The sequence below is a fragment of the Podarcis gaigeae genome (genome assembly GCF_964106915.1).
Source record: "Podarcis gaigeae genome assembly, chromosome: 15".
Lineage (NCBI taxonomy): Eukaryota > Metazoa > Chordata > Lepidosauria > Squamata > Lacertidae > Podarcis > Podarcis gaigeae.
The window spans coordinates 2,809,885-2,825,284 of NC_139692.1; the positions used below are offsets into that span (position 1 = coordinate 2,809,885).

Genomic DNA, 15,400 nt, shown 5'->3' on the forward strand with positions numbered 1-15,400 from the left:
ATTAGCATAATTTTGCAGAGTAGGCACTGATCGTAATCTGCAGAGTTCTTTGACCATGCCTCCCTTCCTGGTCTCGGGGGGGGGGGGATGTTCAAGCCCGCCCACCCTTCTTCCTCTACAACCCCCCCTCCCGGAAATGCTCCGTAACCAAGGGATATTTTTACTAATCATTTTTGTTGCGCTATTTCTCCCGGTCCCCCATTTTGTGTTTTGTGAAATGAGATTGAGTGGGGTGGGGGCACATTTAGCCTGTCGGTTGCTAGGAAACAGGTTAGGCTCCCTGAGAGATTCTCTAGTTTCCTTGGCAACCGAAGACTGGGGCAGCTTGCAAGGAACACAATTCTACTCTCTCCGAGAGATAGCGGGGCAAATTTGATGGCCAGGAACTGAGGACATGTCACCAAGCGTGGATGGGGTGAGGGACAGAAAAAGGGGGCACATAGCGGAATCAAATGAGCAGGAATGACCAGTAGTCGTCGAAAGACTGCCGTTGAAGGAGGGAGGGAGTTGAGATAAAGGAGATAAGAGGGAGTTGGCAAAGGAGATAAGGCCAGAGAGTGTGTGTGGCAGGAGATGTGCTGGGAGGGAGGGGAGCATCTGGATGTGGTGGCGATTACAGAACCTAAGTGCAGGTCCTAGAGAACAAAAGCAGCTAATGGATTTTGTGCCCTCAGACAAAAGAGCTACAGAAATAGACAGGGGCTGAAATGGAGAGGAAGAACGACTTGTTTGATTATCTCTCCTACTGGTGTTGGGATCCTTGGAGAGAGGGTTTCTTTTTAGGGGAGGGAAGTGGAATCATAACAGCAAGGAAGGAGAGGGGGGAGGAAAGAGGAGAGGCACAAAACAACAGTGATAGGATTTGTCTGGGCCAGGATTGTCCCCCCCTAAATGTCACATGGGTGCTAGTTTGCTGACCGCCTCCACAGCTGCTGCTGCAGGAGTTTCACATGGCTCTTGCCTTCAGTTGCCTTTATTCCACCTCCCCACGTGTCTTGCGCACTCATTTCGAAATCCGCTCCCACTAGGAGTGAGTTCTTTTAACTGTTAACACACCCAAGGAGCTCACTGTCACAGAGGGAGAGCTTGCTGCTAACTCTTACTTGGGTGAAATGGGTTTGGGCTTCAACACATCCTGTTTTGTGCTTAAGAAATAAGCTATGAGGCCAAAGCCCACAAGGAGATTTGGGCGTACATGAAAATCTATTCTGCCTCTTGGTTGTGATCACAGGCTCTCCAAAGAGAGGCAGCCACTATTCGCACACCAAACAGGAACTGGCCCAATTCTTTCCCTGTTCTAAAATTTGCTCTTTGTTTCAGCAGACTGCATATTTCTGAAGCATATGAGTAACATCTTTATAATACCTATTTATTATCTTCTCCTCCTTTTCTCCAAGGAGTTCAAGGCAGTATGTATGGTTGTTCTGATCAGATGTATTGTATTTCTATGCTGCTATTCATTCAAATGAATTCCAAAGTGGCTTATAAACAATAAATAACAATAGCATTATAGAATATAATAGAACACCACAAATATAGGATAGTGCAGCCCAGGGTCACCCAGTAAGCATGTTAGCTTCATAAGGTTTTGAACCTGGGTCTGCCTGGTCCTAGTCCAACACTGCAACCGCTACACTATTTTTGATTGATACAGTTGCACAGCACAATTTCCTAGCTCTCTTGCTCTTTTCCCCATGGAAGGCTGGATTCTCCAATTCACTGAGAAGCCCTATAAAGGTGTAGTTGAAGAGCTGAGGGTTCTCAGTGCCTCTGGGGCTGAGAATCACAACACAATGTTATGCAAGTATATTCCAAAATAAATCCCACTATATTCAATGAGGACCTTGTCTCAGGGAATTGTGTTTGGCTGCAGCCTTAAAATAAAGATGAGGAGGTGCTGGCTGTCCACCTCTTATTGGAATGCAAACTCCCATGAGCCTCAGACAGGCATGATGGGAGCTGCAGTCCATCAACATCTGGAGAGCCACAGGTTGCCCATCCCTACCTTTAAACCTCAGTCAGCTTTCACTCCATTGTTGCATGAAGACAAACTGCCCTTGTTGTCCAACCTCCTTCTACCCTGGCAGGGTTGCATATCAGGAACTTTAAAGATGAAAGACTCACAGTGTGTCCACAATGGCAGCACATGTTTTGTTTTGTTTTGTTTTTTGCTAGGCATGTCTTGTGTGTTCACATTTTTATCACAAGGGCTGTTTTGTTGTTCTTGTTAGCATCAACAGGTACCTGAGACTCAGATATTTTAGACCTATTTCTGGGTGGTGCATTGACTACCCTCTGTCTTTTCAGCACTCACTGGCTGAGAAATTAATTGCATCTTTTTAACTGTATTTTTCCCCCTTGCTCCTTTAACCATTTGGCAATTATATTTTATAATAATAGTAAGAAGATCACTTTGCCGCACAATAAATGTACGCTTCTTTCTCCATGTACAACACAAAGTCCTCTCACATCTTTTATGGAGGCTGTGCTTCTGCTGTGAATATACCTTAATTCCCTCTTCATGAGAAGATGTTACACTCCCCCAGATAGCCCATTCATTGCTATTAGTGGTGTTGTGTGGGATGCAGTTCAATGTGTGGCAAGGGCCTCTGTTGACTGTAGCTTGTAATAGCCAAGGTAAAGGTACCCCTGAAGTCGTGGACAACTCTGGGGTTGCGGCGCTCATCTCACTTTACTGGCCGAGGGAGCCGGCGTACAGCTTCTGGGTCATGTGACTAGCATGACTAAGTTGCTTCTGGCAAACCAGCACACGGAAACGCCATTTACCTTCCTGCCAGAGCGGTACCTATTTATCTACTTGATGTGTGTTTGAACTGCTAGGTGGGCAGGAGCTGGGACCAAACAATGGGAGCTCACCCCGTTGTGGGGATTCAAACTGCCGACCTTCCGATCAGCGAGCCTTAAGCTCTGTGGTTTAGACCACAGTGCCACCCATGTCCCTTAGTATCCGTGGTAGCAGAGAGCAATAAGAATACCTGGGCAAGGAAGCACTTCTGTTGTTAGATGAGTGGAAGTTCTGATCCTGGAGTTCTTGAAGGCAGGATATGGCAGGAAGAAAACCTTGCATTAAGTAAGTTAATCAAATGTGTCAGGCCACAGTTACCTCTCCAGCTCCCCAAATTAGCTCATCTACATGAGATGCTGAAGAAGTTGTCTCATTCTCACAAATTTGATAAATGGTGAAAAATTGTTTTTGAACAAGAATATTAATTGTGTGAATAATTGTCGCCTATGTGCTCTACGGGTTGCACAACCATCTACATGAGATGGCAGCAGATAACAGCAAATTTGTTCAGTCCATGTGCATCAAAGACCCTCAGCTATGTGCCAGGCATTAGGACTGCATACAAACCATACATTTATAAAGCATGTTTCCTCTCTTTACCCCAAAAAAGAATAATGGGAATCATGTTTGTTAAGGGTCCTTGGGTTTACAGCTCTGTGAAGGGGAAACTCCAGTTTCCAGGACTCTGGGGGAGGGGTGGATACCATGGGCATAGCATCTTTATAATTATAATTATTTGATCAGAAATGTCAGAATCATGGAATAGTAATGTTGGAAGGGACCACGAGGGTCATCTCGTCCAACCCCCTGCAGTGCAGGAATCTTTTTGCCCAAAGTGGGACTTGAACCCACAACCCCGAGATTAAGAAATATCCCCAAAAGGTAATGCCATGATTTAAAAATGTATTTCCACTGATCAGGTTGTTGGGGTAGAGGTTGTTGCAGTATGGCTTGGAATTGATGAAAGTGGGCTGAACTATCCAAGCCTTTCCAGAGGCTTTTACCTGTCCGGCACCTTAGCTAGAAGACTCACAGGCTTCTGCAGGCAGGATCTGATTCTCAGCCAAGGGGAGTTGGCAGCACCCCAGTAAAACTAACAGCCACTCTGATTTATGCAGGCTGGATTGCTGAGTGGTGGTGCTCAGCCTTTCTGTGCAGAAGCCTGCTATGCACTTCACCTCCAAAGTCCCCCTGATGCAATGGAGGTTGAAGGATTACCAGTGCTGGCACCATTTAGCCTTTCCTTAAGAACTTTCTGCGTTGTAAATGAGAGGAAAGTACATTGAAAAATCCTCTTTGTACTTTTAGGATAGATGAAGCTGTACCTGTTTAATGTGGTTTTTTGTTGTCATTGCTGTTTATTGGGGTTTTATATCTTTCTCTTTCTTTCTTTCTTTTCTTTTCTTTTCTTTTCTTTTCTTTTCTTTTCTTTTCTTTTCTTTTCTTTTCTTTTCTTTTCTTTTCTTTTCTTTTCTTTTCTTTTCTTTTCTTTTCTTTCCCCAGGTCCTAGCCTAACACTCTTAAGCACTACACTGTACTGGCTCTTTGTCCCCGCCCTTCATTCTCACTTCTGTACCAACCTAATATTGAAACTGACTGCATTTGAGGAGAGCACCTCCTCCTCATGTCAGTGTTTTAAATACCCCATCCATCCTGAGCTATGGTGTCGTAATACCGTTTTGAGTAAGACACGGCTTCATTGCCTATCTGGACTTCATGTCTGGCAAAATACTCTGCTGAAGATTCATGTCTCTAATGACTACAAACTGGCTGTTTGGTTGTGGGCTCCTGTTTTCAGGGTCTGTGTGTCCATACCTGCCACCAAAGGTCTGTAGTTCAAAGCTTGAGTAACTGTTTTGCATGCAGAATGTCATACGTTCAGTTTTTGGCATCTCCAGGTAGGAATGGGGGAAACCTCTGTTAGTCAGTGTTGACAACACTGCTCAACTTGGTATAAGGTAGCTTTCTGTGTTCCTAAAGGATACTGCTAAATATCCATACTCTCCCATGGTGGTGTCCCTGCTTACAACAACCTGTGTTGGGTCATTCTTCTGTGCTATCATTATCCCCAGTTGGGATAGCCTTGCTGTGAACTTCCCTATCATAGAAAACAAGGAATGAAAAAGTCCAGATGGGAGCCTGAGTCTTGCTGCTTTTTACTCTACTGGAAACACTGTAAGATATGCCGTCCCAAATGCCAGTTGTTGCAGCCACTTGGGCAGACAGGCATGCCCCAAAGGCTGCTTCTATTATGCAAGTGTGTGTGTGTGTGTGTGTGTGTGTGTGTGTGTGTGTGTGTGACAGAGAGAGACAGAGAGAGACAGAGAGAGAGAGACTTGTGCAAGCACACATGGTTGTGGAGCAGAGAGAGGGGGGATGGTGCTGTGGGTGGAGAGAAGGAAGGGATAAATTCCATGATCAGTCAGGTGGATCTGGAAGTTTCTTTAACCATTGCTGGAAAGGGAGGGACCGGTGGGTGGGGGAATCTCACATGAACAGGCATGAGAGATAAAAAGGAGGAGGCAGAGGCAGCTAGAATCAAATTGGCAGGGCCTGTGGTCTTATCTGAGGCTAAGGATGCATGCTTCAGAAAGATCACATTTTAAAGGGACCCTGCTTTGGATGGAGAGGTGTAGAGCTGCCTGGGCTCCAGGCCCCTCATGAAGGCTCTTGTTTGTTGCTCTCTGGGTTCAGTGTGGGTTGCATCAGTCTGGAGGAGGGCAGCTGTCCAAGTCTTCTGCATTTTGGGAGGTTTGTCATGGGGGTGGGGAGGAGATCCCTTCTTGTTTGTGAGGGACAACCAGGTTGGGGAGCTGGTGCTTGGGGCATGACTCCCTGCTAGAGGAGATTATTTTGGACACATTTCTGGAGCAGGCCATTCTGTTCAGCTGATGTCTGGAGGGACACAAATTTGGACAATGTGGGAATCCTGCTGAATTGGATTTGGGTGAGGTGAGCTTGGCAGAGGAGAAGACCAGGGTTGCTTGTTTTGTACCAGTCTCTACCAAGCTAAAGTGAATTGCCAGAGTGGCCAGGTGGTCCAGTAGCCTCTGCTCATCCTCTTGCCATCAGAAACCAGAAGAATTCAGGGCTGCACACTGGCTTACCTATATTCCATGTGCATTAAAAAGGAAATATCCAGTAGGTGTTATGTCTCAGACATCAAATTTTAATATACTTGTTTGAGTTAATTTCTTTCATTGTTTCCTTGTGTTACTTCATATTTATAAGCTTTTGTTTTGTGTTGGTTGGTTGGACGACATAAAAAAACCTAATTTTTTTATTTTGCTCTGAACTCCAGTTTCTGCTTTAGTAAATTTTGCCCATGGCAAGATTGGAGGATAAGGCTATCGATGGCCCCTAGACATGACGCAGACAGAGGCAGTAATGTTTCCGAATGCCAGTTGCTCGGAAGTCCAGAAGGCGAGAGGGCTCTTGCGCCCAGACCCTGCTTGAGGGTTTCCCACAGACATATTGGTGGGCCACTGTGAGAACAGGATAGACTAGATGGCCTGATCCAGAAGGCTGCCTCCCTCCCAGGGTGCTGTTTGTTTTGGACTTTACATCCATTTGTGGAATCTGCTCTTGCTGCACTCTTTTCTCAGTGTGGAATTATTCTGTTTATGAATTGGTACGGAGCAAGGGAGGACAGAACGAAGCACAGCCCTGCAACCCATTGTGAAACAGTGAGTTGGTAAGACTGCTACTGCTGGGTAGTCTTTGTTGTCGGGAGCTGTAACAGTCAGTAACATGGCATTCCTGGGAGAGTTTCCTACCTTCCTTTAAACTCATGGACAGCTGGCCTGAGAAAGAACCCAAACCATGTACCGTAAGTATTTCAGAGTCTGGGGGTAATTCCAGACTGTTGCTATTTTGGGGGTAGGAACTTCCAATCCTGCAATTTTCTCTGGCATAACCAATCTGCTTTCTTCAGAATTAGAAATCAAGCAATAAGGAAAGTAAGAGGGAAGTGCACCGGAAAGTGTGGGAAAACTATTGCTTGATGTAATACCCCATTTGCAAAGTTGTACCACCTCGTCCTAGACTGTGCAAACCAATCAAGATGAATGCTCAATAAACTGTTTGTCTGGTTCTGTTTTTTCTGTGTTTCTTGCTACAGGTCCCAGTTAATGGATTCTGACATGGATTATGAAAGGCCAAACGTAGAAACTATCAAGTGTGTTGTGGTTGGGGACAACGCAGTGGGCAAGACCAGGCTCATTTGTGCCCGTGCTTGTAATGCCACACTGACTCAGTACCAGCTTCTTGCCACCCATGTGCCCACAGTCTGGGCCATTGACCAGTATCGTGTTTGCCAGGAGGTGAGTGGTTTCTTTGTCAATGGATAAATCACCTGGGAAATCTCACTGGTGGGAAATCAATACTGGGGTTATAAGTGACACAAGCAACTGCTTTATCCTGAGTCAGACCAACAATCCCCCTAGCCCAGTATTGTCTACAATGACTGGTCGTGGCTCTCCAGGGTTTCTCCCAACCCCCCTAGAGATGCCAGGGATGGAACATTGAATTTTCTGCATGCAAAGCAGATGCTCTACCGTTGAGCCACAACCCTTTCCCACCTCCTCACTTTAATCTGGTTAATCCTGGGTTTGAGGAGAATCAGATTCCCTCCAGTGATCAACAGTAATTCTGGGCAAAACATTTTTCCCTGCTCTGTTTTTCTGTGAGGAAGTTTCCATTTTGAAAATAATAACAATAATAAAATGAATTGACTCAAGTAATTAATACAGTGCTAATCAAATTGGGCAGCTTCAAAGTTGAGTCCCCCCCATTTCTGTCCATACAGAGCATGTCAAAAATGAGATATCCATTTCTGTTTTATATATATATATATATATATATATATATATATATATATATATAAAACAGAAATGGATATCTCATTTTTGACATGCTAAAATTAGTAAGCCTTCATTTGTCCCCATCTGAAATTTAAACAATGTAAGGGAAGGGCATGTGATTGAATAGTTGTGTCCATACTGTGAGAGTGCAAGCCTACTTAGAAGTAAGTCTCATTGCTTTTAGTAAGCTTACTCCCAGGTAAGTGAATGTAGTATTGCAGCCTAAATTAGGTATATTAAATTTATTTTGCCCTAATCAAATCTTCCATTCAAATACTTCTGATGGGTGGAGTGGGGGGAGCTTTTGAGATTGTGCTCCCAATCAAATTAAATAATTGAAAAGATTTCTGGGGAGGGGGGTGAAATGTGGAGAAAAAAATATTCAGCCCTTTCCTGAAATCCTGCATCACTGATTATCAGACTGAAAAGCTACTGGGCATTGCAGTCCTCCTAGTCCTTTCTATTCATTTGAAGTATGTCATCTTTTTGCCTTCTCTCAGGTATTGGAGCGCTCTCGAGATGTGGTAGATGATGTTAGTGTGTCCTTGAGGCTTTGGGATACCTTTGGAGACCATCACAAGGACAGGCGCTTTGCTTATGGAAGGTCAATATTGATTATCTGGTGCAGTGCTAATGATGAACATGGAGCAGACATTCAGTCTTGGCTTCGAAGCTCACTGGGTGGTCAGGTGCAAGCAAACATTTCTCAGTCTGGTCTATCTTGCAGGATGGTTGTGTCCTGCAAAGGAGCCAGTTTTGCCTCTCCTGGAGGGGTGTCCTTCATGGGACCCGCTATACGGTTGTCTTTCATTGCTGTGAGAAAAGCTTTGTGCTTCTTGTGGTGAGACAGAACCGGCTCCCACCCCTCACTTATGCTTTAAAGACCTGGCAATCCCTGACAGAATCCTTCAGGGTGGAGATGGGATATGTAATGTGGAAGGGAAACAAAAGGGGAAGCCAGGCCTGATCTCTGACCTGATGGATATGTAAAGGGAGCAACAAGATGCTTGAAATCCATTACACAAAATTAAAACAATAATCTAAACAAGTGAAACTCAAACCTAATCCATCAACAGGAACACCAATGCTAAGCAGTAGAGAGCTCAGCCAAGGTAATAGTCTCAACTCTACTTAGAGATAAAAAGAATTATAATCACACAAAGGCCTTCAGAGCAAATGTCAAGTGGCCTTTGCAAAGTGTTGCAAGTTAGAAATGACAGAGCAGACTGAACCTCCCTAGGAAAAGAGTTCCCATGGATTTGGTGCAAATTTTAAAAAGGCCCTGTCTCAAGAAACCACACCCTGGGTTCCAGGCAGTTAGGGGACCTGGAACAAGGTGTTGGAGGAAGATCTTAATATGAGGCTAGATTGTATAGCAGGTGATTTCATATTATACTCCACTGGTGGGGAGTGGAATGTCCTAGGAATATACTAGCCCTTCCTCAAAATACACACTATGTGTTGATATGTAGTAGCAGGCATCTCAGATGGAACAATTGGAACATGGGTGGTTGCTGAGCCTAAAATATACATAAAAGCCCACTCTTAGGGTTTTGCTATCATGGAGCATTTAACCAAGTAATGAAATCCAAGTGGACATATGCAGATGAAGGGGTGGGGGCTATGCAAATAGGACCAGGCACATTTTTCAGTGACTCCAACCAAGTTATCTGGGACAGAGTAAATGCTCTTTTATCTGAGACAACCCCTTTCCAAAAACACGGGGGGCTGTTGGGACAGGAAGCAGCTTTAGCCTTTGCCCCAATGTTCTCCCCAGGTTCCTCCCTTAATTTGCTGATACTTAAATTAATGCTTGCCACACACTCCTATGAGAACAAATAGAATTCTCCAGGGGGGGGGGCAATGTACCACTATGGTGGTAGTGGTAACAATGAGCACAGGGTACACATAGACCCATTACAAACACACACACGGACAAGGACAGCAGTGGATTTGCACCAAAACCTTGGGGAAAGTTGGTGTGTGCATTGCACCTGGAGGGACTGGGTGTCATCCTGCAGGGTGCATGCTTGCACCAAGAGGTGCTGACTAATGTAAAGAGAGGGCTTGCAGAGACCAAAGTGATACCTAACTCTTGCCTCCTCTCTGTCCACAGATCTGACGTTGTCGTATTATGCTTCTCTATTGCTAATCCCAACTCCTTACACCATGTGAAGACCATGTGGTACCCAGAGATCAAGCACTTCTGCCCCCGAGCTCCTGTCATCCTTGTAGGCTGCCAGCTTGACCTTCGCTATGCTGACCTGGAAGCAGTAAATCGAGCTAGGCGACCTTTAGCCAGGTAGGAAATAACCCAAGGACGGCTTTGGTGGGCTGGGGAAGCTAAACTGTGGCTGGGCATCACAGGTGCCACGTTTCATAGACGACAGGACAGGGAGTTTGTGACATTCCTGGGCTAGAGCATGAAGACTCATGCACTTGCCTATGGCACAATGTCAGGTCTGTCCTCCAGTGCTACACTGTTACCTGCTCCCTGGTTCAGTAACACGGAAGACAAAGGTGGGGATGCTAGATTTAGATTTGACTTGTGGCATCTTTGTCAGAAAGGTTGGCCATCGCTAGTGAGGCCATGGAAGCTGGCTGGTCCTTTAGGGCAAATGGGATCCTGCCCCACCAACCTCAGCCAGCCAGGCTGCCTTCTTACTTAGTCTAGGGGCTGACGCTGCTTGTCCGTTCCTCCTCCTCAGTCTTCTTGTTGCACTTGTAGAGCACAGCAGGGAAGAGGGTGGGGACAAAACTAGAATTGGTTCCATCTGTCATTGGCCTCCCTGTATTCTGCCCTAACAGTCCCAATGGACACCAGTGACCACTGTAGTTAAGCAGAACAAGCAAATTGAATAATAGTCCTTGGTTGAAGGAGAAAGGCAGTATGTGCAGGGATTTAGTGTGTATCGAACCTTCTAGTGTACAAGTCTTCAGCTGCTGCAGGTTCCTGCTCCATCTACATTGTGGGCAGGGACAATTGGGCAACTAATGCAAACTGTTCCCTGGGTGGCCCCACACCTGGCTTGTTGTTTTTTAATAATACTTCTCATGCTTCCAATTTAGCTCTGGTTCCAGGCAGAAAGCTCCCTTGGCTAGGGCCATGGGACACATTCTGAGCGTATAGAGAGTAGAAAACAAACTGCAAAAATAAGAGAGGAAAGGCAGTAGGGGCAAAGGCAGGTACAGCCAGATAATGAGGATCCACACCTGATAGTTTTCTCCTTGTGAATTGCCACTTTTCTACCTTAGGCTGACTTACCTCTGTCATTTGCCTTGGATTGCTGAGCAGATGTAAAACTAGTTTTCCCCTTCCTGGTTTTTTCCTCTCTCTCTCCAGACCGATCAAACCAAATGAAATTCTCCCCCCAGAGAAGGGGCGAGAGGTGGCCAAAGAGCTGGGGATCCCTTATTATGAGACCAGCGTAGTAGCCCAATTTGGCATTAAGGATGTCTTCGACAATGCCATCCGAGCTGCCCTCATCTCCCGCCGGCATCTCCAGTTCTGGAAGTCTCACCTGCGTAATGTCCAGAGGCCGTTGCTCCAGGCCCCTTTCTTGCCCCCCAAGCCACCCCCACCCATCATCATTGTTCCTGACCCTCCTTCCAACAATGAGGAGCGTCCAGCCAACCTGCTGGAGGACCCCTTGTGTGCGGATGTCATCCTGGTGTTGCAAGAGAGAATCAAAATCTACGCGCATAAGATCTACCTCTCCACCTCCTCCTCTAAGTTCTACGACTTGTTCTTGATGGACCTGAGTGAGGAGAGCCAGCAGGGGATGACAGGAAGCGGCACCGGGGCTGGTGTTGCTGAGCGGACCCTCCATCAGGAGGAGAGGCATCACCACGGCCGGGAATTCCTCCTGAGAGCTGCTAGTTTTGATATCTGTGAGAGTGCTGAGGAAGCTGGCTCTGGCCAGCAAAAACCGTGCCTTAGAGCCTCCACCAGCGATGGGATATTGCGGGGCAAGAACTATGGGGAACGAGGGCTAAAACGGGGGCGGATCCTCTCCTCTTGGAGCCGTGCCTTTGTCAGCATCCAGGAGGAGATGGCGGATGACCCTATGACATACAAGCCCCGACTTATGGTGGTGGTGAAGATGGACCCTTCCATCCAACTGGGGCCCTTCAGGGCTGTGCTCAAATATCTGTACACAGGAGAGCTGGACGAGAACGAGAGGGACCTGATGCACATTGCCCACATTGCTGAGCTGCTAGAAGTCTTTGACCTCAGGATGATGGTGGCCAACATCCTGAACAATGAGGCATTCATGAACCAGGAGATCACCAAAGCCTTCCACGTCAGGAGAACCAACCGGGTTAAGGAGTGTCTGGCCAAGGGGACATTTTCCGGTACGCTCTAGAGCACTGGGCAGCCTTGTGGGACATGGCTATTGGGACCAATGTCGTTTGATTTCCAGGATGCAGGGGGCTGAGATGAATTTGGGTAGTGAGCTAAAGTCACAGGGTGGGACAGAACATTGTTCTCACCCTGGCTTAAGTGTTGCATTGGAAGCCCTTTAGGAGCCATCTTTGTTAGGAAGAATGAATTAGTAGAATTTTTGATTGCACTACTTCAAATGTTTCTGGATGTCCAAGTTGGGTTTTTTTTTAGTGTTCTGCCATGTAATCCTTGCATGTGGTAAATAGTATGTCAGAAAGAAGATGCTTCGTTTTTTGAATAGCATTAGCTTTTTCTAAGCTCACCCATATAAATGAATCCTACTTAATAGAAAAAAACATTGGGAAAATGACTAGGGGAAACCCAATAATAATAATAATAATAATAATAATAATAATAATAATAACAACAACAATAGTATTTTAAAAATTATTATTAAGTTATTATTAGGTCTTCTCTGTTTTGAATAAACACGAGCTCTTTTTTGTTTTTAGACTGGAGAGCGGATACAGATAGACACACTTTAAAGTGGTAATGTCTAGAACAAGCTTTGGCACTTGGCTCTGCTGAATATATGAGCTGGCCCTCATATAGCTCTTCTGAATAAATACGAAGGCTGCTTTTGCCACCAGATGGTTGTCTGTTCCATTACTCAGGGCTTCTTGCTGTTTCCTGTGCAGGAGCCAATTTAATTGTATTGTTGCTTGTCAGTCATAGTGCAGAAAATTCTGTTGCATTGTCCAGTTTCCTGCTATTCCCCTGTCATCCATATAGTTCTGTTGCTATGAAGGCCTGGTGGTTGTTACTGGTGCTACTATTTGGGGCTATAATCACTAACATTCAATGAAATTTCCCTTCTGATTAATCCTGTAGATCAGGGGTGGGGGACCTATAGTCCTCCAGATGTTGTTGAGCTCCAACTCTCACCAGCATGACCAGTAATAAGGGATTATGGGAGCTGTAGTTCATCGACATCTGGAGGGCCACAGGTTCCTCACATCTGCTGTAGAATAAACACAAAGGCCAGGAGAATTCATTCCCTCCTGTCCTGGCCATTTCTGGATTATGTGAAGTATCATCATTATCCTATGCCTCACCCAGTTCCTGTTTGTGGGATGCCTGAATTGCCTTTTTAAGCCTTAGAAGCCTTTGTATCATATTTACAGAGCAATTCTCAACATGTTTACTCAAATATCTCATTATTGTTTCATGTGATAACTTCCTAGTAAATGTGTCTAGGATTGTGCTGTTGGTTTTGGCTAGCTTTGGCACAACTTGCTAGCCATTGAGGTTGTAGATAAGCTTTGCTGCATAGCTAAATTAGGCATGATATGGAAATTTCATTGAATGTTAGTGATTGTAGCTCCAAATAATAGCTCCCAGAAAAAGATCAAATAGATATAGAAACCTAAAACTCACAGCTCAAAGCTAAAAGATAATCTGCACAATTACTTTGTAGATGGGGGAAATTGCTGTAGGTGACTTTATTCCTTCAGTATTTTTTTTTTTGGGGGGGGGGGATATGTTCTTGTGGAAGTGACATCTTCTAGCCCTTAGCATCTCATTAGTTTTCTCTGAGTTGTATACGGTGCTAGTCCTATTCAGAGTAGATCCATTGAAGTTAATGGCTATGACTAGCTTAGGTTGGGCCTACTTTGAGTAGAACTCAGGTTGGCTACAAGTCCCTGTTACTATGTGGTAGTAAAGCACAGTCCACGAACATTAAAACATTTGCTTATGTTTCTTTACTTGTTTGCAGATGTCACCTTTATGCTGGATGATGGTGCTATCAGTGCCCACAAGCCCTTGCTAATCTCCAGTTGTGACTGGATGGCTGCTATGTTTGGGGGTCCGTTTGTGGAGAGCTCAACCCAAGAGGTGAGGCCACCGTGAGCAAGAAAAGCTCCAGACTGAATTATCATCTCTCTAGTTTTTCAACTTAGACATAGCTCCAACTAATACTTGGACGCCATTTCATACTGTGTGCAACTTCAGTTTTTTGTCCACACTACACCTGAGCAGATCTTTTGATGAGCAAATGTTTTCATTTCTTTCAGCTGCTGAGCTAAGATCCCTGGGGTTCGGGAGGGAGTAGAGTGCCTGCTTTTTGCTTTTTACACAGTACTCTCAGCATCCAGGCTCAAGGGAAGAAAAGGGGAGATGGTAGGGAAGGGTTTTAGGGCAAGTGCCATTATGTGGGGCTTGGAAGGGAAGATCCTATATGTTTTATACAGTAATAAGGGATGGACTGGGGACAGTGCTCAGATTATAGGGTATCCAGCTCCCTGACCTTTTGTGGTTTTTAGAAGGCTTTGGGGACACAGTTTGGCTAAAAGGAGTCAAGACTTATAGTTTTTACTGAGGGCCTCCTACCTTTTCTCCCACAGTTTGAGCTTGCTTCCAGCAGGGGGGCATTGTATTGAAAGCCAACCCTATGATGAGGTGGCCATTTCAAGCAATAGATTTTAGGTGCCAGTAAAGGTGGCAGAGTGGGAGACAGCCAGGACCCACCAAGAAGCCCTTTTATACAAGCTCCAGGGAAATAAATGGAAGCTGTGCAGATTATGTCCCATTTTAATGAGCTTTCATAGGGCTCAAGCAATATCACATGACCCACTCTAGTCTGAGTTTTGTGCTAGGCTGCCTGAACACTGTAGAATTCCCCTCATTAGCCAGAGCCAAGGAGGTGGCACACAGGCTGGGCTCCCTGCCCTCAACCATTGGGTTCAATAAAAGGGTAAATAGAAGTGAAGAGTTGTTGTATGACAGGATGAGCACAACTATGCAGTTTTTCTGTATCTCAGTATGTGGTGAATTTAACCCGTCTTGTGTGCATGTCCTTGCTCTTACAGGTGGTTTTACCTTACACCAGCAAGAGTTGCATGAGGGCAGTGCTGGAGTACCTGTACACGGGGCAGTTTTGTTCCACATCAGACCTTGATTACATGAAGCTTATCATCCTTGCCAACCGCCTGTGTCTGCCACACCTAGTTGCGCTGACAGGTAATACTGGGGAGCTGCAAGCACAGTTCTGACTTCATAGCTGTGATCAGGCACAATATGGGGCAATGAAGGAGCTTGTGCCTTCTGCTTAACAGCATGAAAGTACTGTGCTTTGATCCTTCTCCTCACCCTTAGGAAGGGGTGATGTCGTTAGATGTCATTGTATGATATGGAGAACCTTCGCTGAAGGCACTGATGGGATGATAGGGTTTGAGGCAAGCCATATAGTTTTCAGTGTTCAAAGCAGGCTTACTTGGAGATAGACAACAAGGGTATGACTTTCTGGCTGACCCATTGCTTGTTTTGGTCTGGCCGGCAGATGGC

General features: G+C 45.4%; 2 protein-coding genes across 8 annotated transcripts in view; both read left to right on the top strand.

The window, feature by feature from the left end:
* The window catches only part of R3HCC1 (R3H domain and coiled-coil containing 1), a gene marked incomplete at its 5' end in the record, with an annotated part of 426,543 nt that overhangs the window by 302,874 nt on the left and 108,269 nt on the right, over positions 1-15,400 (top strand). The window lies entirely within an intron of this gene.
* RHOBTB2 (Rho related BTB domain containing 2) overlaps positions 1-15,400 on the top strand; it is a 47,966-nt gene that overhangs the window by 29,259 nt on the left and 3,307 nt on the right. For 6 of the 7 annotated variants that reach the window (XM_083713559.1, XM_083713558.1, XM_083713561.1 and 3 more), the window contains 6 exons: positions 6,927-7,128; positions 8,169-8,272; positions 9,785-9,970; positions 11,012-12,024; positions 13,833-13,951; positions 14,926-15,076. In XM_083713559.1, coding sequence (XP_083569685.1) covers positions 6,927-7,128; positions 8,169-8,272; positions 9,785-9,970; positions 11,012-12,024; positions 13,833-13,951; positions 14,926-15,076 — 1,775 coding nt within the window. Of the gene's footprint in view, positions 1-297; positions 416-6,926; positions 7,129-8,168; positions 8,273-9,784; positions 9,971-11,011; positions 12,025-13,832; positions 13,952-14,925; positions 15,077-15,400 lie in introns of those variants that run through there. The other variant, XM_083713563.1, reaches the window with a different exon arrangement.